This window comes from Carassius gibelio, chromosome B4, assembly GCF_023724105.1.
Source record: "Carassius gibelio isolate Cgi1373 ecotype wild population from Czech Republic chromosome B4, carGib1.2-hapl.c, whole genome shotgun sequence".
In the NCBI taxonomy this organism is placed as follows: Eukaryota; Metazoa; Chordata; class Actinopteri; order Cypriniformes; family Cyprinidae; genus Carassius; species Carassius gibelio.
In genome coordinates this window covers 20,705,436-20,732,328 of record NC_068399.1, presented here as the reverse complement: position 1 = coordinate 20,732,328, position 26,893 = coordinate 20,705,436, and the positions used below count along the sequence as shown (strand labels likewise).

Below are 26,893 nucleotides of genomic sequence, written 5' to 3'. Positions count from 1 at the left end.
CTTCAAAACACAAATTAAGATAATTTTGATGAAATCTGAGAGCCTTCTGACCCTGCATAGACAGCATGCTACTGAAATGTTCCCAGACACAGAAACATAGTAAGAACATTTACAAAACAGTCCATGTCACATCAGTGGCTCAACTTTATTGAAAATCTATGAGAATACATTTTGTGCGTAAAAAAAAAAAAAAAAAAAAACTTTAACAATTCTTCACTGCCACATCATTTTGGGGAGTACCATGATTTCTATTGAATGTAAACAACTGATTACAATGATTACGTTCAGGAGAAAGCAAGTGCATGCATCGTGGTACTCCCCAAAATGGTAGAAGATGGTAACTCGATGAGAATTTTTAGTGAACAGAGAGCTAATAGGTTTGGAATGACACAAGGGTGAGTAATTAATGACAGAATTATAATTTTGTGGTGAACTAACCCTTTGAATTAACTTTTTGTCTCTTTGCCATTATTTATTTCCAGTGACATAAATATGCTGTCTGATTCTGAAAGCTCCCACCTAGATCTTCAAGACCAGAACAAAGGTGAGAACTTCCAGTCAGTGGAGAAGACAATCAAATGATAATTAGGTTATTCCTCATTAACCTCAATGACACTTTACCAATAACTTCTGACTTGCATTTATGATTATACAGGGGACAGACCTCCGCGGTCACCAGGTGTGGACCCTAAGCAGCTGGCTGCCGAGCTGCAGAAAGTGTCCCAGCAGCAGGTGCCATCGTCCTCTGCGTCAGCACTGGATAAAGCCTCAGCGTCCACTGGCTCCAGTGCAGTTCCCAGTCCTGGCCAGCCTGGTTCACCCTCTGTCAGCAAGAAGCGTCACAGCAAGGTACGCATATGCCATGCGTGTACAATTATTTGATGCCTTTTTGTGTGTAAAGATTGAAATGCATAACTGTGTATTTTCTTACTGCTGATGTTTTGTTTCTTAGACCTCTGAGGCTGCAAAAACTCAGTCCCATCCAGTGTCAGGAGAGATCCAGGTATGGTTTTGGCTCTCATTAACAAGGCTATAAGAGTAACTTGTCAGGGAATATTAAAATTGAAGTCGATATATTTTGGGAGCCCTCCCCTCAGACACCACACCAAATATGCATAGCCTTTAATCTGTTTATTATATATGTATGTAAGTGTGATCTCATAAAAAAACTTTTATAGTTAAGCTCAGCTCTAAAATATTTTTTCAGGTGGAAAATGCTCATTATGAGTGCATTCTCTATTGTGTAAAGTGTATTCATTGGTCAGAACCCTGTTTATTAATCAACAGAATGTATGCCATATTCATTCATCTTTTTAACAGTAGAAAGTTGAAAAATCATTTCTTTCTTCAATTATGCAGCTTCAAATAAACTACGACAAACAGCTGGGAAATCTCATTGTCCATGTTCTTCAAGCACGAAATCTGGCACCCCGGGACAACAATGGCTACTCGGATCCGTTCGTTAAAGTTTACTTGCTGCCGGGTAGAGGGTGAGTACTTTGAATAACAGTCAACTGACTGGAACTGAATTGTGTCTCAAGGTTTCTGTCTTAGTGTGAACAACCAACTGTGATTGATCACTTTACATGTCCAGCCTCTTCCTTTTTAATCAACCTATCCAGAGAGTGTGAAAATATATTTTAATATCTGTTTTCTTGACTTAAAAAAGATAAATCCACTTGTTTCAACCTTGGCACTGGAAATGAAACCTCCAAGAGTTGTTATTCAATCCTAGCTGCCAATTTCCATGAGTTAATGAAATAGAAAATCACTTATCCAGCTGTAATTAGCACCAGGTCTGTGGGAAAGACCTGGAGAGGATTATACATATTGTGTAAGGCCTAGTTTTTAGCTGTATATGATTGTGTGTGTGTGTGTGTGTGTGTGTGTGTCCATGCATTTATATGTGCAGTAAGTGATTCAGCAAAAGAGGAAAATCAATGCCAGTTCAGTTTGTGTGTAAAATGATAGCGCTGATTGATGTTTGTAGATTGGTGTGTATGTGTGTTGGATCATTTCTGGCTCTCATCTGATCATGCAATACTTGGATTGAACCTACAGAAACAGGAGCTCTCCATTTCTCTTCTCCATATGGGCATGAATGCATGGGCTACTGCAAACACACACACACACAGACACACACCCCTCCCTTTGCAGTTCCCACTCATCACTGATTGTTGTCTGTTTTTGCTGCATGCTGGATCTTCACAGTCAGGTCATGGTTGTGCAGAATGCCAGGTATGTGATTCTTTCCTACAGTACCAGCACATTATACAAGACTTGGCCATGCTTGGACATGAATGGCTTAATGATGTAGTGTTTTGCTCTTTATATCATCATTTCTCAATGTAGTATATGGTCACTGCAGCAACACAAGTGGGCCTATACTAGACGTCCTCCATTGTGCAAACCATTTGCCACCAGTGAGGGGTTTCATGGTTAAGTTTGTGCCCAACTTAATTTCTACCTGGAACTCATGATGACCTCTTGTGGTTTGTTATCTAATTGCAGTGCTGAAAACAAAAGAAGGTCCAAACATGTTCAGAAGAGCCTGAACCCAGAGTGGAACCAGACTGTCATCTACAAAAATATCCATCTGGAACAGGTGAACTACCAGCTCACAATCATGTCTAGGATGCAGGTGTCTAGAAAACCAAAAGAAAAATCTGATTTCACTTTGATGGAATATGCTTTGTTTAGTTTAAACGTCTCGTGTCCGTTTTGAGATTTCAATTATCTGAAAGCTCTTCAGAGAGAATCTTAGGCTTTTGGTGCAAACAGGGAAAAGTCTGTTGTCTCCCAAAAGTGCTGTAGTCTAATTAAGACTAAAGAGCTTCCTGAGTCTGTTAAGCTCACTGAGACTGCTGCTGACAGATGTGATTGATATGTTTTTACTGGACTATTGAAGCGAAGCAAACGGCTCTTAATTGAGAGAGAAAGACAGAATGTAGGTAGGTGAGGCTTGTACTGAAAACCATCTGGATTTAATGCTCCAGTGCTACATATCATGTTGGAGATGTTTGCCGGATTAACAGAAAAGAGATATTTTTGTCTTGCTTTCCAGGAAAGTATCTAAATGTACTAAAAAACGAAATCACTTTACTTCAGAAGAGGTTCAGAATGTCTCAGAAAGTCTCTCTGCTCACAAAGGCTGATCAAAAACACAGTTGAAACAATAATTATGTTAAGTTAAATTAAGTTTTCTATATTCACATATTTTAAAATGTAACTTATACCTGTGATGGCAAAGCTGACTTTTCAGCAGACGTGACTCCAGTCTTCAATGTGACACGATTCCTTAGAAATCAATCTAATATGCTGAATTGGTACTAAGGAAACATTTCTTATTATAAAGGATGAAAAGAATTGTGCTGCTTAATACGTTTTTGGAAATCATGAACAATTACTGCTTTGATTAATAGAAAGTTTTAAAGTACAGCATTTATTTGAAATATAATGTTTTGTGATGTTATAAATGTCTTTACTGTCACTTTTGAATAAAATTATTCATTTATTCTTAAAAAAAATCATACTGACCTTTTGAATGGATTGAATTTTGAATGTGCTTTGAATGTGTTTTGAATGTGCATTGAAATATAGCTTCACAGGTAAATGTTAATTGTTTAAGGATGTTTACATATGTTTTACTGGAAAACTGTTTATAAGATGTTTCTTTCCCCTCATTTAGAGATTAACCATGGAATAGTTCAGTTGAAGTTACTAAGAATGACAACGATAAAATAATGTATGGTAATAGTCACTAAGTAAATCATCTTGGCATTGAATACTCTGTGTTTGTGTGGTGTGTGTTTAGCTAAGAAAGAAGACACTGGAGGTCAGTGTGTGGGACTACGACAAGAGCTCTGCCAATGACTTCTTGGGAGAGGTGAGAAGCTACAAGCTGTGAACACACTTTGAAAGATTAAACACCAAGTCCAATGTGTGCTAAATGATACACAAGTGTGTGTGTGTGTATATATACATATATATACGTACATATATACATATATATAAACACAATTACACTACTGTCACTGAATAATAATGATAAATTAAGCATTAATTAAGCATGTATGGGGCTTTGTAGGTACTAATCGACCTATCCAACACGGCCCAACTGGACAACGTCCCACGCTGGCTGCCTCTGAAGGAGCAGAGCGAGGGCGAGCATCACCGGCGTTCTCACTCGGGACAGGGCCGCCAGCACTCGCCCAAACCCCCTGGGGGACACGGGAGCCAGCATTCTCCAAAGACCTCCAGTCACGGCAAGGAGGACTCGCCCAAATCCTCGGTCATCAAGAGCCGTAGTCACGGAATCTTCCCTGACCCTGCCAAGGGTAGGACCGCAAGTCGCATGGCACCTCTGCCACATCACCTTCCACATTTCCAGTCGTGATGTCTTCCTCTTTTCCATCCTTCTATTGCTGTCATTTCTATGCATTCTGTCTTCTCTTCCTCTCTCTGTATTGTTCTTGCTTTCATTGGATCTCTCCATTCTGTACTTCTCGAGTTTCCTAGCTTTGGCTTCTCGCTCTCCATATATGTGTGTTCAGTTCACAACGGCGCTGAGCTCACCAGCGCTTCACTCCAGCCACCTCACACAGGGTGTGACAGGGCCACTCTGACAGGAAGCAGCCTGCTTAGATGCTAACTAGGGCACAGTAGTTGGAGCTTAAGTATCACATCAGTTGTGTCAGATGGAAACTCGATAATTTAAAATAATCTCATAATGTAATTGTAAAATATGAATAAGAATACATGTTTTTGAAGGATGAAAGTAGGCAAAATTAGGGAATTAAATGCCCTTGTGGTAATTTGGTTCTGGTTGTTTTAGACACGCAGGTCCCTACTATTGAGAAATCACACAGTAGTCCCAGCACATCGAAGCCGTCCCTCTCCGAGGGCCAAGCTCGCCCCCACGGAGGCCCCCGTGCTCATGGCAAAAGTGGCACGGCCCGGGCACACCTTGACGATGCCGCGGCACCGGCCGAAGCTGCCGGCCAGCAGCCCCGTCTCCAACCAAGTAAACGACGCAAATAAAACCTCCACAGCATGGCTGCCTTCGCACTCATCTGTTCCTCCTTCTGTTCTTTTTCACTGCCCTCTTTAGTTTTTTTCTCCCTTCCCTGTAGTTGTTTTCTGGTTTCTCCCATTTAACTTCCTCTGGTTCCCCTTTGGTCACAGTCTGTCACTTCACTTCCAATTCGCCTGTGTGTTCTCACCGAAGACACAAGAATAATATAATTTTTTTCCCAACATTTTTTAACACTTTAGATAATTATAACAATTTAAGAACTCAGAAAACTAAATAAAGCTAAACTGGCCAAAAATTATATCAGTAGCTATATCATATTTTGAAGTGATAGGGCTAAACTTTGAAATGATCTATTGGTAATTATATGAGATTAAATGATTTTAACCTTCCTGTTCCTGTAGCTCAGCTAGCATGGTGTTAGCCAGTGTCATGGGTTTGATTCCCATGGACCACACAATAAGCATATGTATAAAATAGTGTCCAGCCTAAAAACTTTTAAAAAAATAAACACAGTTTCGGAACTAGTTTTTTCTGCCTTCCTCAGGATCCTAACTAAGATTACTATCACTGTGAGGATTGACACCTAGTCGGCAGACATGTTCTTTTACCCCACTTGGACATGTTGAAACCTTGTCACTGAGGTTATTTTAGGTAAAACCTGAAAGTTACTATTTTATTAAAGTTAGAGAGGAAACAACCATACCTGATTAGCACACAACACATAGCGCCACGTTTTGCCCAATTGAGCCCTTTACAACAGCCCTGACAACCTTTCTTTGAACTTTTCTTTTATTTGTCCCATTAAGTTGTTTTCTGTCCCAGAAGGCCGGCTTTTCAACAGCTTCCCCACTCCACCGAGATGGCCGTGCATGTGGCCGCCCGCTCCTTAAAGCACCATCCCAACCTGCCTCCACTCTATCTGCAGCTCTCGCTGGCCTACACTGCACCTCAGTCGACGCTGTAAGCGTACTGTGGCTGCATGTGACCATGACCTATAGTAAAAGCTGGTGGTGTCCATATTGTGACGAGTTCATACTCTGAGTCTCCATCTCGCCCCCCTTCTCCCCTCTCCAAACCTTCCTTCCTTCTCGCCACCCCATGGCTGATATATGGCCCCAGCCCAAAATGGCCGCCTCGACCCGAGGCACCACAGGCACAGCGTAGTTGGTGTGCTCACCATTCAGAGAGCCCCGTCCGAGTCGCCGGCCAATGAGATCCCTGAAGGCCGTCACCTGACCCTCAGGAAAGCCATGTCTGAAGAGAGGCCGCAGCCGGACGGAGGTGAGAGTTGAACGTCTCGTATGATTGCCGATGACAGCAAGAGAGCGAGAGCGAGAGGATGTTGAGTTACTAACGCACATCTAACTATAGGAACTAGCTGAGGGCTAGCTGTTTTGCCAAGGGTGTTTTGTGCCCACAAAGGGCACTGTGGGAAGGGGACGCTATTTAAAGGGTCTTTCCAAATGAAAGTGAGCAACTGGATTCCTTTACACAAAACCATTACAGAAGTCAAGGATGCAAGTCTGCAGTTATGATCACTTGATCCTGGGTGCCACATCTTCACAATTTGTTTTGAAACCTGAAGTGATTTGTTCCTCCCGGGACTAAATATTCTTTTACATATTTATATAACTAGAAGTTTTACAGCACACAAGTTCAAATAAATTTGAATTAAAGAAACAAGATTTTATCGTTAGTATTAGCATTCATTAGCAGGAAATTATGTGAAAGGCCTGTTCATACCAGTGCGGAAATAATAATTTAATTTAATTAAACACAAATATTTGCATGCCGTCAATTTGAATGAATTTTTCAAATGAATAAGTGTTATAATCTCTTTTCCATTGCACTGCCACGAAAACTGGCTAACCAATAAGAATTGCACTTTTGGTCATGTGTCTGGAGACACATGTTTTTGCTGTTACATAAAACAACAACTTGGTGGCGCTTACAAAAGTCTATTTTGTTGAGTGACAGTGAATAGCAGAGGAAGAATCTTTCTCTGTAGTATTGTATTTGCTGATGTTTATGAACATCATACCAAATAAAAAAATGTTAATGTCTGTTTAAAAATGCTATTTGATCTTGTTTTGTAACCATGAAAGCGAGTGTCAAAAATGTAAATTTGCACAAAGCTGTTTTGCACAGTTTCTTTGTGCACAAAAAGTATTCTCGAAGATTCATAAAATGATGGTTGAACCACTAATGTCACATGGACTATTTTAACATTATCCTTACTACCTTTCTGGGACTTGAACCTGGTAGTTGTATTGCTGTCTATGCAGTGTCAGAAAGCTCTCGGATTTCATCAAAAAAATCTTTCATTGTGTTCAGAAGATGAACGAAGGTCTTACAGGCTTGGAAAGACATTAGGGTGAGTAATTAATGACAGAATTCTTGGTTGAACTATCCCTTTAATATAAAAGCTTTTCTGTAAGCGCCACCTACTAACAGATGATTTGAAATTGGTCTGAACATAGAAAAAAAGCATTTAGGCAGATTTTTCCTATCGAAAATTTGTGTTGGTTATGACCAGGCCTTAATTTGGTTGATTCACAGTAGAGTAGTAACACTTGTCCTGCAAATGCATGCTTTGTGACCTTCAAAGTCCTCAGTTTTTTGAGTGATTAGGACCTAGTGATGCTCACTTTCGACTGGAATCCTCCCTCTTCCACTTCACAGGAAATTCATGCAGCGAGTCTCAGTCTTATTCAAAAGTCCAGCAACATGATTCCCCAAAACCAGGGAAAAAACAGCAAATTCATCAAACTCTGTGAGGAAGCACCGACAGCCTGGCCCTCCTGAGAGAGTCATTAGACGCCTGGTGTTAGCGTTACCGTTGCTGAATCTGTTTGGAAAAGACTGTGTGCATGAATTACGTGCCGAAATCATGCATCCCACGTCACACCATCACCATTACTTTCAGTCAAACACTGCACCAACATTAAAAAAATCTATTTAAATATTATTAATCATAAGTAACCACAATTAAAATAAACTTAGCGTAATGCTAACAGAATTAGCATAATGGAATAACAATGTACAAAACTCAAACACACATTTTACTAATGAACAGTTTAATTTGTTGTGTCTGTGCTTTTGCTTCTGTCATCTGATGTCTGCTTAGCATATCTCTGTCTGTGATATTTCCTTTCATTTAATGGAGTGCTGTCATGCTTTCTTTAAATGTTGCCAGCAGTATCTATTTGCGTGTATGTGTGTGCGCATGTGCTGGGAGTGGATATGTGGATATCTACCCCTAAAATGAATAGTTAACAGTTGCAAACTAGTAGTAGTAGTTAACTCATACAACTAACATAGTCTACTTCAAAAACAGTGTCCCGCAGCCATAGATCTGGTGATGCTCCTGTTACTGCAGCCTCATTGGACAGTGGTCTGAGTGGCAGTGCCTTTAGCCTATTGGATGAAGAGGGCGGGACCAATGCGGTGGATAGTGCTATCTTCCAGGTTCCCAGATTGTGAGTGCTTTCCATATGACTCCCATGATATTTGCTTATCAGCCATATTTAGTTTGAAATAACTTACAGTTCCATGGTTTTATTTGGTAAGCATCTAGACTGCTTTTTTATTATTTATTCAAATCCCTCCATTTTCTTGGCACTCCACGTGTTCTCTGATCTGATGTTGTTTATTATTTAGTGGAAAGATTCCAAACGGCACAGAAGCTGTAAAATCCGCTCATGGAGATACAGAGGGTAATGTTTTCATGGGATGTTGTGTGGTTTTGTGATCATTTGTGCATGGTTGTGTCAATAGCAGGGTATGTGGCACTAAAGAAGTTGAATTCAATATACAGTATTTTGTATATATTATGATTTTGCATAATTTTATTAGATCATACTTTTATCTACAGTACAGTTTAAAAGTTATGCTTTTCTATTCTGCATTTATTTGATCAAACATACAGTAAAAATGGAAATATTGTGAAATATTATTTCAGGATAATTTGATGAATAGAAATCAGGTTTGATACATTTTTAATGCATCCTTGCTGAATAAAACTCCCAAGTGCTTCTAAAACTAAATCTTACTGCCTGCAAACTTTTTAACAATAGAATATATTATCACACTTTTATCTATGACTTAAATAAGAGCGGAATAATAGTTCCTCCTGGATTCATCTGTTTCCTGTTCTGTGTTATTTATCACTGTCTCTATGCTCCTCATGCTCAGAGATACACAGAATTTGGGAGGAAGAGATATAGAGATAACAGATAGGAAGAAGAATTGCAATATTGACGTGTCTGTGTCTGCCCATTTAGGTAAGACTCAGGTGATGGGGGAGATAAAGATCGCCCTGAAGAAGGAAATGAAGACAGAGGGGGAGCACCTGGTGCTTGAGATCCTACAGTGCAGAAACATAACCTACAAATTCAAGTCTCCAGACCACCTCCCAGGTAACAAGGCACAACTGCAAACATGCTCACTCATGTTCATTAAAGTTTGCGTCTAATTTATATGTTACCCCGGACAGCAAAAAAAAAAGTCACATATATTGTTGATATACACATTATATTATTGATGTAAGCTTCTCAAATGTTCTTACATCAATGCTGTTTAAACAGGACTTGAGAGAAGAAAGCTTAATACTTGATTTTGGTGTTGTTTTACAGACCTGTATGTGAAGCTCTATGTGGTGAATGTGGCCACTCAGAAAAGAATCATTAAGAAGAAAACCAGAGTGTGTCGTCACGATCGCGAACCGTCTTTTAACGAAACCTTCCGCTTCTGCATGAACCCCACAGGTCATTCCATTCAGGTACACCAGAAATCAAGACACTAGGGTGTTAAAATGTGACCCAAACTTGAAGTCATGTGATTTATATGTATTCCAACCCTTGCAGCTCTTTCTTGTTTCAAACGGAGGCAAGTTCGTAAAGAAGACCCTAATCGGCGAAGCCTACGTGTGGCTGGATAAGGTAGACCTGCGGAAACGGGTGGTGAGCTGGCACAAGCTGCTGGCCAGCACAGCTCAGATCCACTCCTAAAGATGGCGGTCATATGAGGCGCGAGGACAGAACAGGCAGCGAAGTCGCACATCCCTGCCGCACTCTTTGGGACTAAACTGAGCTGAATTTGGAGGGCCGACACAGGGAGCTTCCCGATTGCACTGGCACATGTGATTGTGTTAACCCAAGCCATGGAGAAACAGGTGTATAATGGTGTTTACAGAAAGGATCTGACCCTTATTGACAAGATGCAGATCTTTACATTAGGAAAAGCTCAAAAAAATTGAGCCAGAGAGTCACACAATGTTCATACGTATATGTGTACATGCACTTTCACAATCACTCAAACTTATCGACATATTTATACCAATGTATGTATAATAATATGTGTACAATGGGCCACAACAGACAAGTTAGATAATAGAGTGAAAGTTTATTTATCCCGTTTGTGCATTATTTACAGATAGAGACGGATATCATATACATTATTTTTGTATGATAGAGACAAATTCAGTTTTAGATCTTTATTGTTATTTTGCATTCCCTCTCAGATGTTATTATGTGTTGACAGAGTTGATATTTAAAGCATATTATCAATGGATTAGAAGAGTATTTTATGGTATATTATAGACAGATTTAAATGAATGAAATATGATTTTTTTGGGGTGTTGTGATGACTCGTTGTGTCTGTATGGTTATTATAACACTTACATCTTTCGCTGTGTGATACTAAACTCATCAAAGTCAGTGATACAGTTTCAGAGACGAGGAAATTAAGAAGCAGATAATTACAAAGAGTTTAAACGTTTAAGAAAACTGCCGGTCTAATATGACTCACAGAAATGAATGGGAAATTGAATAGAATGTGTTGGCTGATTGTTATGATTTGCGATCTCATTTGATGAACGTGACAGATGAAATATCTCCGATATGCAGCAGCAACAGTTGAAAATGTCCAATCCAGCACTGTTATATGATTTGCACTTTGTGTCTAGCATTTTAAGATTGTAGGTTGGTAGCTTTTTCGTCAAAAAAAAAAAACATCCCGTCATTTGAAAAAGTCAAACACTGTCAATCCCCCACACAAACTCATACGCATCTGTCTCTCTTAAATACTCAAGGATTAGAGTTTGAATGGGTCTGTGTAGTGTCTGTCCACATCATATTGCTGATACAATGTTGATATTATGTTTTATTTAAAAAAAAACTCCTAAACACTCAGGTTTCGATGAAAAAGCCTTGCTTATAAGTTATTGGCTGATCTTTGATCTAAGCAGGTTCAGCTTAAAGGTGATAACAGTGAGGATCAGGGTGATGACATCAAAATGTGTACATTTTTAATTGAACAGATCATTTGGCGTACTGTTATTTTCTTTTCAGTTTACATGTCTAAAAGGACACATTTAGACGCTGAGTGCACCATCTCATTCTTTCAGAAAAGTGTGGCCACTTCACAATGCAGACACTGAAATCAAATGCCATTAGTGTTATGTATTTGTTGTTTATGTTGGTTTTTATGCCTTTAAACTTGGGATGTGTGGGTTCAAACTTTACAACACATAGCCCAGCCATTTTACAGCTCAAGCACTTACGGATATTCACTTAAACATACAGCGTTAAGGGTTAAGTCAACTTTTAACCTGTGCCAAACTACCAAAATCCGCAGGTTCTGTATATGTTATTCTATGCAACCGAAAATACATCTGATGTACTTCTTGTTTAGTGTTTGTAGGACAGATAAAGCATTACGAATGAGGACCTTTTTTTTGTATGATTTTTCCACATGGTATATATGTTTGCTTTTATATATTTGGTTGTGTCTTTTGCCTGATGCTTGTTTAATTAATTTTAGACTTGCTATTTTGAGGTCATGTAATGAGTTTGCAAAAACGTAGGGTTGATTAACCTACTCAACTATTTAACTGCTAGATTTGAGGATTCAAATGTACATAGCAAAATGTGTTTACAGGATCATATCATAGCAAACTGGTGAGGTTCATCATCCACTCATTACTTCATCTCACTGCACTCAGATTTATATACAATGCTCAGCGTTCACTATATATTCTGATCTCCCAGAATGTGTTATAATTGTTTTATGTTTAAAAATTAGATGAGGGGGGAAAAAGCATCATATAACAATTCGTCACATGAATTCATCTTAACCAACGCAGCCTACATTGAATAATAATGCTCCAAATTCACTTCGCCAAACTAACTCTTTCACCTCTGCAAAAATGATACAAAATAATAAAAACAAGACGTGTAAATAAAACAAATAATTTTCTTTTTGTACAAACAGGATCTTGTATGAGTTTTCTGGTTCAGTGAAGAGCATGTGTGAGGGAAAGAAGCAGAGCGACTGTGTTTTGATCTGTGTGTTACATGTTGTACATGCACTAGGGTAAAAGCTTTCCCCATGCTTGCCTCTGATAGACTGGACTTGACCTGCACAACAGACACTGATTTAACCCTGTATAATAAAGAGCAGATGTTGACCTTACTGACTCCAAGTAGAATCAGGAAACGTATGGTGTTTTCACTTTGGATGTTGCATGTTTTGTTGGTGGTTTGTTCATACTATTTTTGTGTCCAGATTCTATTTACAAAAAGAGAAAAAGATTGTGAAAAGTTAATCAGATCTAAATATGTATGCTGACTGTACAAAGATATGCTTGTATAATCCGTCTGGTTTTCCACTTAATGTAAACTAATTAAAAAAAAATCCAGCTGTCATGGTTTTTGTGGTTGTACACAAACGGTATTGATAAATTATGCAAATTGTGCTGTAATAAAAGGCTATTGCCCTAAGTCTAAATATTAAATGATATATGTAAAATTCTCCCTGATGTGAATTTATTTGTAAGCCACTTTTACACTATTCTTTCTATCTTTCTTTCTAACAGTAGTTTGTGGGTAGTAAGAAACATAAGAATAGGTAAGCAGTAAAACATACTGTCAATTTGCGTCGTTTTTCTTGTTTTATAGTTTTATGAGAATATTATATTTTGCACAGATAAAAAGTGGGACTTATGGCGGGACTTTTATTTTGAAGTAAAGACTGGTGTCATTGACAAGTAATGTCCGACCATTCAGTAAAAACATTGGAGGTTTCGTTGAGATTTTACTAGTAATGCATCGCTGTTGTGTGTATTTCTTTACCTATAAGCTGTCTACTTAGAAGGATTTAATTGAGCTAAATGGAGGAAGAAAGCACATTAAAGCCCTTAATCAAAGCAGTTCAACATGGAGAGCTGTGCACAATCCGACAGCAGCTCAATGAGCACGTCAACAAGCAGGCTATCATCTATACTCATGTTGGGAAATCTGGAGATACTTTAATGCACTATGCTGCCAGACATGGACACATGGACATTTTGCGTTATTTAGTAGAGGAGCTCAACATGGACATTGAGGTTTATAACAACGACTACAAGAGAGCTCTGCATGAGGCTTCTTCCATGAGTCATTATGAGTGTGTGCGGTACCTCATTGCCAGGGGAGCGAAAATAGACAGTTTGAAGAAAGCAGACTGGTAAATTATGATTACTTTATAATCAAATAATTTGCATATAATGTATGGAATATAATATCAGGAAGTAAAACATAGTTCAACGCCTTCGATAGCTCAGTTGGTAGAGCGGAGGACTGTAGCGGTATAACACTGTCATCCTTAGGTCGCTGGTTCGAATCCGGCTCGAAGGAAATGTTTTTAGCTGAATGTAAAATATAAATGAAAAATACGTTTTTATAGGTACAAATTAAAAAATGTGTTGAAAAAATTCTAAATTGTAAAATTGTAATGTGTGCACATAAATCCATACAGAACATGGTTGGGCAGTTAATTATATTTTTGAGTGATCATTTTTATGTAGCTCTCAGTGTTATTTTATATATGCACTATTACTATATTTAGTTATATTTTTAGTTAGCTTTTATTTTATATTTAAATGTTTCATTTTAGTTTTAGTAATTTCTTTGTACTTTTTTGTGATTTTAATTATTTGTAATTATTTTTATTTGTGATAAAATATTTCTGTTTTATTTGTTTTTGGTATTTTAGTACTTCTTCAAACTTATTTCATTTAGTAACAGGCCAGCATTTCATCCAATATTTATATTTTATTTTATTTCAGCTTTACTTCAGTTAGCAAAAATTATACTGAATTGTTTTATTTTTAGTTAATAATACCAACAATGCCATTTTTTCTCGAGCAGCTTTGCTGCATTTTAGCAAAAATGACTTCTATCCTCTTCAGGACCCCTCTGATGATGGCCTGTACCCGTCGAAACCTTGATGTCATTTTGGAGCTGCTGAATCACGGTGCTGACCCAGTGCTGCAGAACAAGGATGGATGGAACTCATTCCACATTGCATGCAGAGAAGGAGATCCAGCCATCATACGCCACCTCCTACTGGCCAAACCCGAGGTCTGGAAGACAAAGAGCAAGACTGGCAGAACGCCCCTCCACACTGCTGGTATAGAAGCAAATTATTATTATTATTCTTTTATTCCAAAAATTTCCCAGATTTGATTTTATGTATCTGCCTTTTTTCACCCAAGCTATGCATGGCTGTGAGGATGCAGTGAAGATTTTGCTTCAAAGGTAACATTTTGAGTATGTTTTGAGTATAACACAGTACCTTCTTATTTTGCTCACAAGGTTTGCATGTTAATTCAGTTGTAGCTATGAGCCAGATGGGAAGGACAGTTGTGGAGTCACACCATTTATGGATGCCATAAGGAATGGACACATAGCTATTGCTAAACTCCTTCTTGAGAATCACCAGGTAAGCTCATATTTGCATTATAATTCACTTACAATGTTTTTTCTAACACTAGATACAAGCATGTTGATGTTTATTTGGTTTAGGCATCTCCCTCCGCTGTAGATATTCTCGGTGCACAGCCCCTACACCAGGCCTCTGTAACTGCTCAGGAAGAAGCACTTTCTTTCCTTGTGCATAATCTTGGTATCGATATAAACTCAAGAGCCACAAAACTGGAGCTGACTGCATTACACTATGCTGCAAAGGTTCTATCTATTGCATTAAACATGAAGTACAGTTAAGATAAACACACTTCCTCTTTTAATCTGGCTTTGATCTCAATGCTCATTTTCCAGGAAGGTCACACAAGCACAATAAAATCACTGCTTGCTCTGGGCGCTGATCTACATGCAAGAGACACAAAAGGAAGATCAGGTAGGATTAAGCTTTACAGTGTATTTCACTGAATGCCACCTTAGTGAGATGCCATAATTGGGATCTTTTTATTAGAACACAATGTGAAAATATTTTTTATGGTTTGCAGCTCTACATATGGGATGCATCGGGCAGCATGTGGACACCGTTAGGATGCTGCTGCAATTGGGACTCACAGATACCGAAGACAATACTGGCAATACAGCAAGACAGTATGCCAAAAAACCTCAGATTAAAGAAGTGTTTGTGTCTGTGTCAAATGAATAAAACAATGCTTTGAATGAACATTAAGCAAAAGTGGAGGCACAAAGTAACTAAATAAATGCTTTTATGAAAGTCATGTGGTATAACTATGAATTTGTGTCTTTTCATATGAAAAGCGTGACATGAAACCCTGAACATGAACTTAGCATCACAGCTGTTTTGGTAATAGTTTGTACACATTTGTGGCCATTGTGGTAATTTGTACACTTATCAGTGTTTTTGAATTACTTGGTCGATCTGTTTAATCGGGACACTGGGTGGGGATGACGTTAAACACAAAAAAAAGACAGTGGGTTTCTTTTACTGTCTATGGTTTTTGCAAATGCAGATTTATTTCATAACGCAAAGATGCTAAACTTGTTGCCACCTACTGGCGTAACGATATAACCTTTAGAAAGAGTCACTTTAGTATTTTCTTTTAGTTTTCATCAGGGGTAAACCGTTACAAACCATAACATCCAAATAAACTGATAGATAATTTATAAACTGAGCCATATGTGTATTATGCCTTATTGTTGAACGTATTTAAAGATTCGAGTCACTTGGATTAATCAAAATCCCACCCACTTTATGCAGGTTCTGTTCTGTTTGGTGATCAGGGGCGAGGTATTCACTCACTGTGAATGACAACAGAGTCCTCCAATAGAACGCGCAAACACATACGCCCCGCCCACTTCAGCCACACCCGCTGGGGGGGTGACGTGACAGCGCACTTCTTTCATTTCCAGCTTTGCAAGATCTCCATTTTCTTCGGGCCAACGCGTTGGAAAAGGGGATTAAAGACGAGGAAAAATGAATGAAGAATACGACGTTATCGTGTTGGGGACCGGGCTGACGGTATCTGAATATTATCTAATCCAAATGCGTTCGCGTACATGATGTAAAAATCTCAAGAAAAACCACAGCCAGAGGCTGTTTCGGTCTTGCTAGGCGGTGCTGTTACTGTACCGCTGACTTTAGGAGGCTAATTACTAACATGCTAATTTTAGCATCATGCTAATAAGCAGCTAGTCGAACTCTATCGGATATGCTAATTAGCAACAATGCTAGCGTTAGCCTCAGGCTAATCGGCATTCATTGTATCTGTACACTTGTGCTAATCTGTCTCTATGCTAACTTTAGCATCAGTTATAGTTATTGGCGCTCAGAGCTACGGCTAACGCTGCTTTACAGGCCTCAGTTATAAATTTGACGGTGTTTTGTGACTACGCAAACCCTATTCATATTGCAATGCCGTATTTTTTTATTATGTTAATAACGCTCCAAGAATCCCTTAGTGTTTTATTATTTTAGTGTGATATTTTGCTAGCTCGCTTGCAATGCGGCATTCATATTTTGACAGTGCCAGCTAACGTTACACAGCTTGCGTTCTGTGTCTAGGTTGTTAATGTTTTTTAAGGTGATGTTTTTAATTATTATTAAAATCATAAAATTGTTAACATGCATATTTGTATCTGCTTTTTAAAACGTAGTTTATAATGTTTCCAGAGGCTTCCTCGATGTTGAGGTGTTATTTTTCTTTTTACAAGAGGTTGACTTCATAGTTGTATTAAGGGTGGAGCATTGTTTCATATAGATTTATTTAAAATTAAATGACACAATGAACCAATTTTGAGATTACTTAATGCGTCAACAAAGGTCAGTAAACAACCACACCCTCAAGTGAAACAGAAAACCTTCATTACATATTCCATTGCAATGCTTTATATTCCTGTTCATTCAGTCAGGAAGTCGTTTTATGCTTATAATACAGATCAAATGTCATAACCCACATCTCCCTGGCTTTTACCTGCAAAATTACAATATTCAATGTATACATTATTGTAAATATTTACCTTTAAAATATGCACCGGGAAAACCCCATGATGGAAATTATTCCTGACTGCAACTGTACTTTTCTTTTTAGTCAAAGTAATTTGTTTCTTGGGAAAGTCCCTGAAAATGTTGCTTACTTGCTTTCTGAACAGGATCAATGGCACACTTTTGTTTATTTCTCATTTTAAAATAAGAAAATGTGCACCCAAATCTTTATAAACCAGCATGAGTAGTCTCGTAAACCATGCCAGAAACAAGTGTGCATTAAAACCAATGTTGCATTTTATTGATGTTGGATATCAATTATTCATATTTTATTGCATTTACTAAAGCTTGGGTTAGTGTAAAACTGTTAAATAAACCTATACAAAGTGGTTCCTCTAAAACAGGAAGTATGGGATGGGAACAGAGAACATTTTTGTGCAGAGGTGAATAAGGCTATCAGTAGAGAACCAGAAATGCATCTGTCTGCTTTGTAGAGGAACTGAGACTGACGTCTTCTCTTTAGTTCTGCAAATCAGACAAGAATGGCAAGCTGAGGGTGTCATGCAAGTGAAAAATGAGCAACAACAGTGTTCCGGTCTCGGTTGTTTTATGAGGAATCCCTCATAGTTTTTGAGGGCATGGTCTCTCAGAGCGTAGTAAGGTTTTGGCATTACATGGATTATTTAATAATCCCTTTAACCAGAGCAGGACAGTCTAGTGTCTGGAAGTTAGGGGCATTGATGCCTAAACTCCTCTGAGTTTTAAGAAAAAAGTTACAAGGCTCTTCTTGCCCATTGTAAAACATGTAATGATAGGAATTGTTACACTGGCTTGTTATTCTTTTATAGTAAAACTACTTTATCTTTACGGTTTCTCTTTTTCTTTTGACAGCTATGCATTTTCGTATTGTGTAGATTCCTCTTTCTCCACATAATGTGATGAATCATCTACAAAGGATTGATGGGAAAAGGCGACAGCAAAAGAAATATCAAATAGTGGATGATTTAGCTTTCACTTGCAGAAGAGAGGGAGAAGTGTTTTTTCTGGAGCGTGATGATTTCTGTCACCGACAGAGTCATCTGAAGCCAGAACGCTGGATCCCAGCAGGTGTTTAACGCCATGAAAGAGGGAGACAAATGTCAGGAGCATTTCTTAGGGCCTTTCATGTGACCTGCAGCCTGATTCTTTAGTAAGGAGAAGCAGGTGGTGATCAGCCGTGTGGATCTGCTGTACAGTTTACAGCGAATGTTAACGTTTAACCCTTATTGCTGCTAAAAGATCTTTGGATTTAATACGTAGTCATTTTGTTGCTAGATTTTTCCTTGAGTTATAAATGAACTCATCCTTTGAGCTGAGAGCAGTTGCATCATGGACATTTGAGCTGAGGACATTGATTAGGCTATGTGGGCATGACAAATTGGCTTTTGAGGTGTAAAACAGCATTTTTGTTTTTATCCAATACCAAAAATTCTGGTAACCACCATCTTGGCGTGAGCTGATCTGGTGATGTCTGAATTAAGTTGTTTGTATAGTCATGAGGGGTCGTTTGGGTGTACTTTTTCCACTAAACAGTTTGTGAATTAATAATTGCACAAACATTTTCTGCTTGTACTAATACAGTGCCATCTATTCAGCAGCTTTGATCAGCTGAGATGTAGCTCTTATGTTGATATCCCATCCTGACCTGTTCTAGCTTAGCAAAGCAGATATTGTCTGGTTTAGATATTTTCTTATATATTTATAATGCTAAGGACTCCACTCACATGGGTTTTGTTACTCTTGTACCTCGTCTTAAAATTTGCAGTGAAATGATTTTGATTTGGGCCCGTAATAAAGAAAACAATGTCGTTGTTTGCCGGAAAAAGAGTTATTGTTTTTATCGCTTTGAGAGTACATATCATTGTGAACCGTGTCATTCGATTGCATCTATTGTGTTTAAAGTCCACTCCATCATGTGATTTGTAGGTTCGCTGTTTCTAATTATTTATTATGGCCTGTGAGTGGACAGTGTTTCAGCATTTTCTTTAAACGTCCATGCTCATCATTTTTTTAAAGCATTTTTTTAAACAAAGCTGTCTGTCTTAAGTGTTGTAAAAACCAATAAAAAATTTGTTAATTGACATCAACTGAAGCTAAAATAAGTGTTAAATATCACAGAATAAGTAAAATTGCTAAAACGGAAATAAAAATAAGCAAAATATAAAAATGCGTAATATAAAAATAAGAGATAATAATATAAATGTAATAATAAATAACACTAGTTATAGCCCTCAAATGGGCTGAATGTTTAGTTCATGTCTGCACTTCTGTATGGTTCATACAGGTGGAACTAGGTTAAGTTGTTTTTGCTACAATGATAGACAGTTTATGATGAGTAAAGTTGAATGTTTTAGTTGTGGCATTCTTTTAAAGCATACAGGACATTCCTCTGCTGAACCCCTTTGACCTACTCCACAAAGCCATTGAAAAGAAGTCAAAAATGTGCTAGGGCTTGTTTTAAAGGCATGTCTACAGAATGTCAGTATGCTTGGATTGGATCTTTTAAACAAAAAATGCATACTTTGTTAAAGTCAAGGACAGCAATGTATAATTTTATTTACTACAGAGATGCAACTTGCATCAAAACCACTAAATAACTGGCATTATATTACACAAACCATGTCTGCATTTTGAATGACCTGGAGTCATCATGGTCACGCCTGAGATATGTTGTACTGAATCTGTATTGATGTGTTTCCTCTAGGAATGCATCCTGTCTGGGATCATGTCAGTGAAGGGGAAGAAGGTTCTGCACATGGACAGGAACTCTTACTATGGAGGGGATAGTGCCTCCATCACCCCTCTAGAGGATGTAAGTCACTGTTTGACACCACAGCTTTACTCTAAATCTCCACAGACACTAACAAACTCTTGGTTTGCTCACAGTTGTACAAGCGTTTCAGCCTTCCTGGCAGCCCTCCTGAGTCCATGGGAAAGGGCCGCGACTGGAATGTGGACCTCGTTCCCAAGTTTCTAATGGCCAACGGTAGGAAACTGCAACAAACTATACATTTGCATTTCAGTCGTCGCTTGGAATCTGTAATCTCAGCCAAATACGCAGCACATTCTGGATCGCTCTGCACCAGGCGCTGCTGGATCCCTCAGTCCTGTTGCTTAGCAATTTTCTGTCATGCCTCAAGAATACAATGGATGATGATTGTGTCCTTTTTTTACATTCATAGGTCAGCTGGTCCGTATGCTGCTGATCACACAGGTGACGCGTTACCTGGACTTCAAAGTGATCGAGGGCAGCTTCGTCTACAAAAAGGGCAGCATCTACAAAGTGCCCTCCACTGAGACCGAAGCTCTGGCATCCAGTAAGTGACTTATTTAGGATTCTGATAACATAAAGATAGGATCAAACACAAGGTCTTGCAAATGCAGCAGAGATTTTTCTTGACATTTCTTTTTTTCTGTTGTCCTGGCAAAAGGTTCAGATTGAAACTGGCGATTTCAAGCCAGATTTTGCCATTTTTGTACACATTGTTCATCAGATGGTCTGTGAACAGGCTGTGGGCGGCCCATGGACCTGCCATCTGAGTCTATAGCCATATTGACTGGAGTGTTTTATTGTCTGAATCAGGGTTATTGATGATAAACTATTGTTTCGTGTGCACTCATTTTTAGATGAATTTGCAGCACTTTAACAGGGTTCGTACAGTCATGAAAAACACACACACACTCTATGCACACTTGATTTGTTTAAAGGTGTAATAACAAGTGTAAAATCAACAGATAACTAGTTAAGTTAATGCACTCTGAATTAACAAAAACCAACAATTATCATTAACTAACATTAGAAAGATGAATAAATACTGTAATGTATTGTTCATTGTTTGTTCATTTTAGTTAATACATTAACTAACATTAATGGAACCTTACTGTAAAGTGTTACCTTAATATTAAATATCAATATCGGTGAGCATGAGCGGTAGTTGAGCCGAACACACAGGGTTGTGCCGATAGACGATAGTATCATGTATCGACCATAGTCAGAGATATCGATATAAGCAGATTTCTCCGTCGATAATCAAGACGATATTAGGCTCATTTTCCTGTTAATGTATTAGATTATAATAATAATAACTATTATTATTTTTATTAAATTTTTTTTATTAATTTTAATTAGGCGGCTTATTATAATTCGGCTAACAAACTGCCCAGCTATTTCACTTCAGCACCGCATTTCACACACACACACACAGCGCAATATTTTAAAGAGCCCTCACTAACTGAGTTTAATGCCACAGTTATGTTAGAATGTGTCTCGTCCTTGTTTCTGTGGCGGTGCATCGGTCCAGAGCGCTGTATGACTGATGCAGCAGTTCCGTTCAACTTTAATAAATAGATTAACTTACCTGTTTTAAATACTTTATATTTATATATTTATACATGTTCGTTTATGTCCAATATTAGTGTCAAACTGTTGGAACTTCAATTGAAATCTACTATTGATTTTCACCGCTGACATTTAGAATAACTTCTGTGCGCAGATGCGGCACATTTGTCACAGGATGCGCAATATGACCGTTTCGTCTGACTATATATGAACTAGCTGTTGTAAATAGTGTTTTTATATTTAACGTTAGTTTAGAAGTATGTTTAAAAGTATATATTTTTGATTATTGGTGATTCAATAGGCTCTCTCTCGTGCGCACCTGCGCAATTTAAAAAGAGTTTTAACAAAGTCTCTCTCTTGCTCCACCTATGCATGATAATATTTTATATCGTCGATCTCACGTACTGACGATATGACGATTTGAAAAATGACCATATCGCCCAACATTAATAGAGCAAAATATTAAGTGGATCATCAAACCACGCAGTGACAAGGAGAGTGATGCTTGTATGTCACGCCATATATATCATTATTATTAATATTATTATTATTATACATAGCTTATCTTTTTGCTCGCATTTTCAGATGTCAAAAAGTCGGTGCATCCCTACTTAAATCCCCTCCTTGTTTACAAACCTGAAGTCCATACATCAGGTTTAAACAAAAGGGCTTTCCTGATAACTTTCTGCAATGCGGTCATCTTTATTTTACTACCTTACTGCATGCTAAAGGTAACCCAGCTGACCTCTCCTGAAAAAAACTCCAACACCAACATCTAGTGGATTGTCAAGGAATAAATGTTATTATTCTACCAAATAGTATACTAAAAGATTGATACTTGGCGTCTGTGCATCGATACAGTATTGCAGCAGAATATTTTGCGATACTAGACTGTATCGATTTTTCCACCTCTACTAGTTATGAGTAGAAGAGGAATTGCAGTGTTAATGATGATTATGGATGTCTCGCCCTACTTCCAAAATGATTAATTTTGCAACATAATACAATTTAGCAAAAAGGTTCAGTACATCCCCTTTTTCTTTTCGAGACGCTGGCATGTTTTTTTTCCTGAAATACATTCCACCCACAAAAGTGCATGTTGTCATAACTGATGGGGAAAAAATATAATATTTTAACATGAAACAATTATCCTTTAGGCCTCATGGGACTTTTCGAGAAAAGACGATTCAGGAAGTTCCTCGTGTTTGTTGCCAACTTCGATGAAAATGACCCTAAGACCTTGGAGGGAGTGGACCCAAAAAAGACCACCATGCGAGACGTGTACAAAAAGTTTGACCTCGGGCAGGATGTTATCGACTTCACCGGCCACGCTCTCGCACTCTACCGCACAGATGAGTGAGTCAAAGCCTGAGTCTACTTTTTGAAGAAAGTTCACCGAAAACACTGACGTCGCAGTCTTGTTTGCTCCATGAAGTTAAACCTGTTTGTGTTGTCTATCCGTCCAGCTACCTGGATCAGCCCTGCATGGAGTCGATAAACAGGATTAAGTTGTACAGCGAGTCTTTGGCGAGGTATGGAAAGAGTCCATATCTGTACCCCCTCTATGGCCTAGGAGAGCTGCCCCAAGGCTTCGCCAGGTGAGTTTCCCCAACCATTCCTCTGCTACTAACATTCACATAGTTTTTCAACCTGTCTGTGTGTAGTATACATGTCCCAGTATTCAGATTCTTTTTTGTTCATTCACACTTTACAATAGGGCTTCATTAGTTAATTCATTAGTTAACAAACTAACAATTAAAAATTGTTCCGAACATTCATTCATCTTAGGTATTCCAATATTTGAAAACATGTTGATAAAATCGAAAGTTGCAACTGTGTTATTTAACGAGCTAACATGAACTAAGACTTGAAAAAAATAATAAAAGCATTTTCATTTAATTGCAACAGGAAAATTTGATACTGGCATATCCCTAGTGTGTAGTGTGCTTAGATTGCAGTACTCTGTAAATACACTAGCAGTTTATTTTTGTCTATCACAGATTAAGTGCCATTTATGGAGGGACCTACATGCTGAACAAGCCCATTGAGGAGATTATTATAGAGAACGGCAAAGTGGTGGGCGTCAAATCTGAGGGAGAGGTGAGTTTCTGTTGCAAGCTGTGTGAAATCTGATTTGTTCTTAAAATGTGCTGTGACTTTAATGCGGTTTATTCTTCACGGTCAGATCGCTCGCTGCAAGCAGCTGATTTGCGACCCCAGCTATGTCATGGACCGAGTCAACAAGGTGGGTCAGGTGATCCGGGTCATCTGCATCATGAGCCACCCCATCAAGAACACCAGCGACGCCAACTCCTGCCAGATCATCATCCCTCAGAACCAGGTCAACAGGAAGCATGGTTAGTTTGACAGGAAACCACAGCGCTTGCATGTTCGATGGGCTCTTACCTTACTTTAATCTCATATTATTTTAAACTTGGTGTATTTTAGGGTTGACAGTAACAAAGTGAAACTACAGGATTTTTGATACCAAATTTATTTCCAAAATAAATTTTTTTTTAGAAGTTATATTTATAAAGAATTTAAATATTAATAGAAAGTAATTGCATGTAGCTTTCCAATATTTTTTACATTCATAAAAGGACTAATACACTTTATCTGAGATATTGTCATGGATCAGTTTCTTGCCACTTGTTTAAATTTTATATAATTGACATACATATTTAATATTATTATTATTATTATTATTATTATTATTATAATTATACGGTATACACTGCCATTAAAAAGTTTGAGGTCATTTGAGTTTTAAGAAATTAATATTTTTATTTAGCAAGGAAACAATAAATTGGTTTAAAAGTAACAGTAAATACATTTACAAAAGATGTTACAAATGATTTCGGTTATGTTTTTTTTAAAGAAAAGAATCCTAAAAAAAAAAAAAAAGAATTTCCACAAAAATCTTAATATTTCATTACTGATAGTTTGAAATGTTTCTTGATCACCAAATTTATATTTTAATAATGATTTTTGAAGAATCATGTACTGGACTGGAGTAATGGCTGCTTAAAATTCATCTTTGTCATCGCAGGAATAAATTATATTTTAAAACTAATTAAAATGTAAATGCTGTTTTAAATGGTAATAATATTTCGCAATATTCCTGTTTTTACTCTTTAGTTTTGATAAATAAATGTAGCCATGCTGAGCATTTAATTTTTCAAAAGCATTAAAATAAATTACCGACCCCAAACTTTTAAAAGGTACATTGTACATTCAAATCATCTCTTCCTTTTAGATATCTATGTGTGCATGATCTCTTACGCACACAATGTGGCAGCCCAGGGTAAATACATAGCCATAGTCAGCACCACTGTGGAGACCAATGACCCTGAGAAGGAGATCAAACCAGCCCTGGACCTTTTGGAACCGGTTGAGCAGAAGTACGTTCGTGTGCACTCTCTGATATCTACAACTTACTTTGACATGCATGCAGTCAGAAAAAAAAGATAATTTTGTGCATTATGTGTCCTTCCTGCAGATTTGTGAGCATCAGTGATCAGTTTGCACCAACTGATGTGGGATCTGACAGCCAGGTAAGTGTTTACATTGTGCTCACTTGATATACAAGAGTGACTATAGTATTAAGTTTGTTTTTGTCTGCACCTAGATCTTTGTCTCTCGTTCTTATGATGCCACGACCCACTTTGAGACGACCTGCGATGATATCAAAGACATCTACAAGCGAATGACGGGCACAGAGTTTGACTTTGCCGAAATGGAACGCAAGAAGAACGACATCTTTGGAGACTGTGCTGATCAGTAAACTAGCTCCAGCTGCTCTTGAATATCAGATATTCAGACGATCATAATCTTAACATTTAAAAAAAAGAAAAAGGAAAAAAAAAAACGGCAACCAAACTGGGCGAGCTGGCTATCCAAGCGTATGTTTTGCCCTTAATGGAATTTCTTGTTAACCGTTATACAAATTTAGCATTTTTTTGGGGGGGGGGGCGTGGCGTGAGGAGAAGGTTCTGCCAGTCTGCTTTTTATAATCAGGAAACGAGATCCATTTTGCACTGGTTGTTTATTAACGCCCTTTAATCGGTTTCCATCATGTGATCTTTAATCTCAACCTGCTTAGACGAGGGATGTAAAAAGTCCAAAGATGCCAAATAAGATGTATTCCAGTGATATGAAGAAATGCATATTTTTTAAAATGCACTGGTGTTGGCTGTCAAGGGGAGGGGGATCGGGTTTAGCGAAATTGCTAAATTATCTGTTTTGAGTTTGGCCTAGTTTAACAGCACACGTTTTTATTTTTAAAAGAATCTATCTACTTCTAAAATAACTTCCAGGGATTATTCATTCTATTTTCCTACAAATTACAACTGGTGCTTAAACTAGTATCCTGAATGTTTAGTTGGCAATATTTCTCCAGTTTCCTTGCGTTTACAGATCGAAGGGAAGTATCAAGCACACACAGTGTAGATAATCTTTTATGTAATCCGTGTCCAACCACACAGTATTCATTTTGCAATATGCTCATGTGATTTGACATAACTGACCCCCCTATTAGCTGTACATTGTGCTACTTGTCGGAAGGGCCAGGGTTTCTTTCAGCTTTGCCGTGCATCTCTTTTCTGATGGGTTATGCGTTGTTCTAAGGCTACAACATGGAGGTTAACACACATCAGTGGGAAAAGCTGCTTAACTGTAAGTCTGGAATCTGCTTGTCTAGTGTGTGTATTAGGGAGCTCTCCTTCGCCTCAGAGCAGAGAGAGGAGCAGGCAGGGTCTCCTCAAGGGCTCCGATGTGTTAGCAAGGACCAAAATGTCTATGGCAGTAATGACATGACCGGGGCCCTGTGCAAAATGTCACCAATGTTTTAAAAAAGAAAACGAAAACAAACGCTGAATGGATGGGGGCTTAAATGATTTCTGTACTGCGAAGTAAAAATGTTATCTTGTGGAAAATTGACTTTGTGTTTTTATTTATGAACAACTATGTTTCACTAACAATTATTTAGAATAGTTAAATATGAATAATAATCCATGTTTTATAAACAATAATATTTTCTATCATGTATTTTTTTTTTATTCAAAAACAAAGCAGTTAAATTTAATTTTGTACAGTGATTAAATCTATTTCACAAGTACTTAGTTAATATAAAAGTTAGGTTTTGACATTCGAAAAGTTTATTAAACAACTGGTTCCAGTTCATGTTATTTAGCGCTAAGGATGAACTACATCTCCCAGAATCCTTTGCGTATTTGCCGTAT

At 38.0% G+C, this 26,893-nt stretch overlaps 3 protein-coding genes and 1 non-coding gene across 4 annotated transcripts in view; all 4 read left to right on the top strand.

The window, feature by feature from the left end:
* pcloa (piccolo presynaptic cytomatrix protein a) overlaps positions 1-12,847 on the top strand; it is a 45,641-nt gene extending 32,794 nt beyond the window's left edge. The window contains exons 13-27 of the mRNA XM_052554991.1: positions 483-544; positions 656-849; positions 953-1,003; positions 1,360-1,490; positions 2,212-2,238; positions 2,512-2,605; positions 3,815-3,886; positions 4,088-4,337; positions 4,835-5,023; positions 6,155-6,316; positions 8,373-8,514; positions 8,696-8,751; positions 9,319-9,453; positions 9,670-9,815; positions 9,901-12,847. Coding sequence (XP_052410951.1) covers positions 483-544; positions 656-849; positions 953-1,003; positions 1,360-1,490; positions 2,212-2,238; positions 2,512-2,605; positions 3,815-3,886; positions 4,088-4,337; positions 4,835-5,023; positions 6,155-6,316; positions 8,373-8,514; positions 8,696-8,751; positions 9,319-9,453; positions 9,670-9,815; positions 9,901-10,044 — 1,855 coding nt within the window. The 3' untranslated portion in view covers positions 10,045-12,847. The remainder of the gene's footprint in view (positions 1-482; positions 545-655; positions 850-952; positions 1,004-1,359; positions 1,491-2,211; positions 2,239-2,511; positions 2,606-3,814; positions 3,887-4,087; positions 4,338-4,834; positions 5,024-6,154; positions 6,317-8,372; positions 8,515-8,695; positions 8,752-9,318; positions 9,454-9,669; positions 9,816-9,900) is intronic.
* Positions 12,848-13,057: 210 nt separating this feature from the next.
* Positions 13,058-15,551, top strand: ankrd16 (ankyrin repeat domain 16). Its single transcript, XM_052554730.1, has 7 exons — positions 13,058-13,540; positions 14,265-14,485; positions 14,571-14,613; positions 14,689-14,797; positions 14,881-15,042; positions 15,133-15,211; positions 15,321-15,551. Exons 1-7 carry the CDS (start codon positions 13,206-13,208, stop codon positions 15,476-15,478), a joined length of 1,107 nt encoding a protein of 368 aa, XP_052410690.1. The 5' UTR covers positions 13,058-13,205; the 3' UTR covers positions 15,479-15,551.
* trnay-gua (transfer RNA tyrosine (anticodon GUA)) lies at positions 13,623-13,710 on the top strand. The gene is given in 2 exon segments: positions 13,623-13,659; positions 13,675-13,710. It is a non-coding gene; the product is annotated as a tRNA-Tyr (tRNA).
* A 594-nt stretch (positions 15,552-16,145) lies between the features above and the next one.
* LOC127956484 (rab GDP dissociation inhibitor beta) lies at positions 16,146-26,587 on the top strand. Its single transcript, XM_052554423.1, has 11 exons — positions 16,146-16,312; positions 20,019-20,126; positions 20,201-20,300; positions 20,497-20,631; positions 22,811-23,009; positions 23,120-23,251; positions 23,654-23,753; positions 23,839-24,010; positions 24,910-25,054; positions 25,153-25,207; positions 25,282-26,587. Exons 1-11 carry the CDS (start codon positions 16,268-16,270, stop codon positions 25,435-25,437), a joined length of 1,347 nt encoding a protein of 448 aa, XP_052410383.1. The 5' UTR covers positions 16,146-16,267; the 3' UTR covers positions 25,438-26,587.
* The last annotated feature ends 306 nt before the right edge of the window (positions 26,588-26,893 follow it).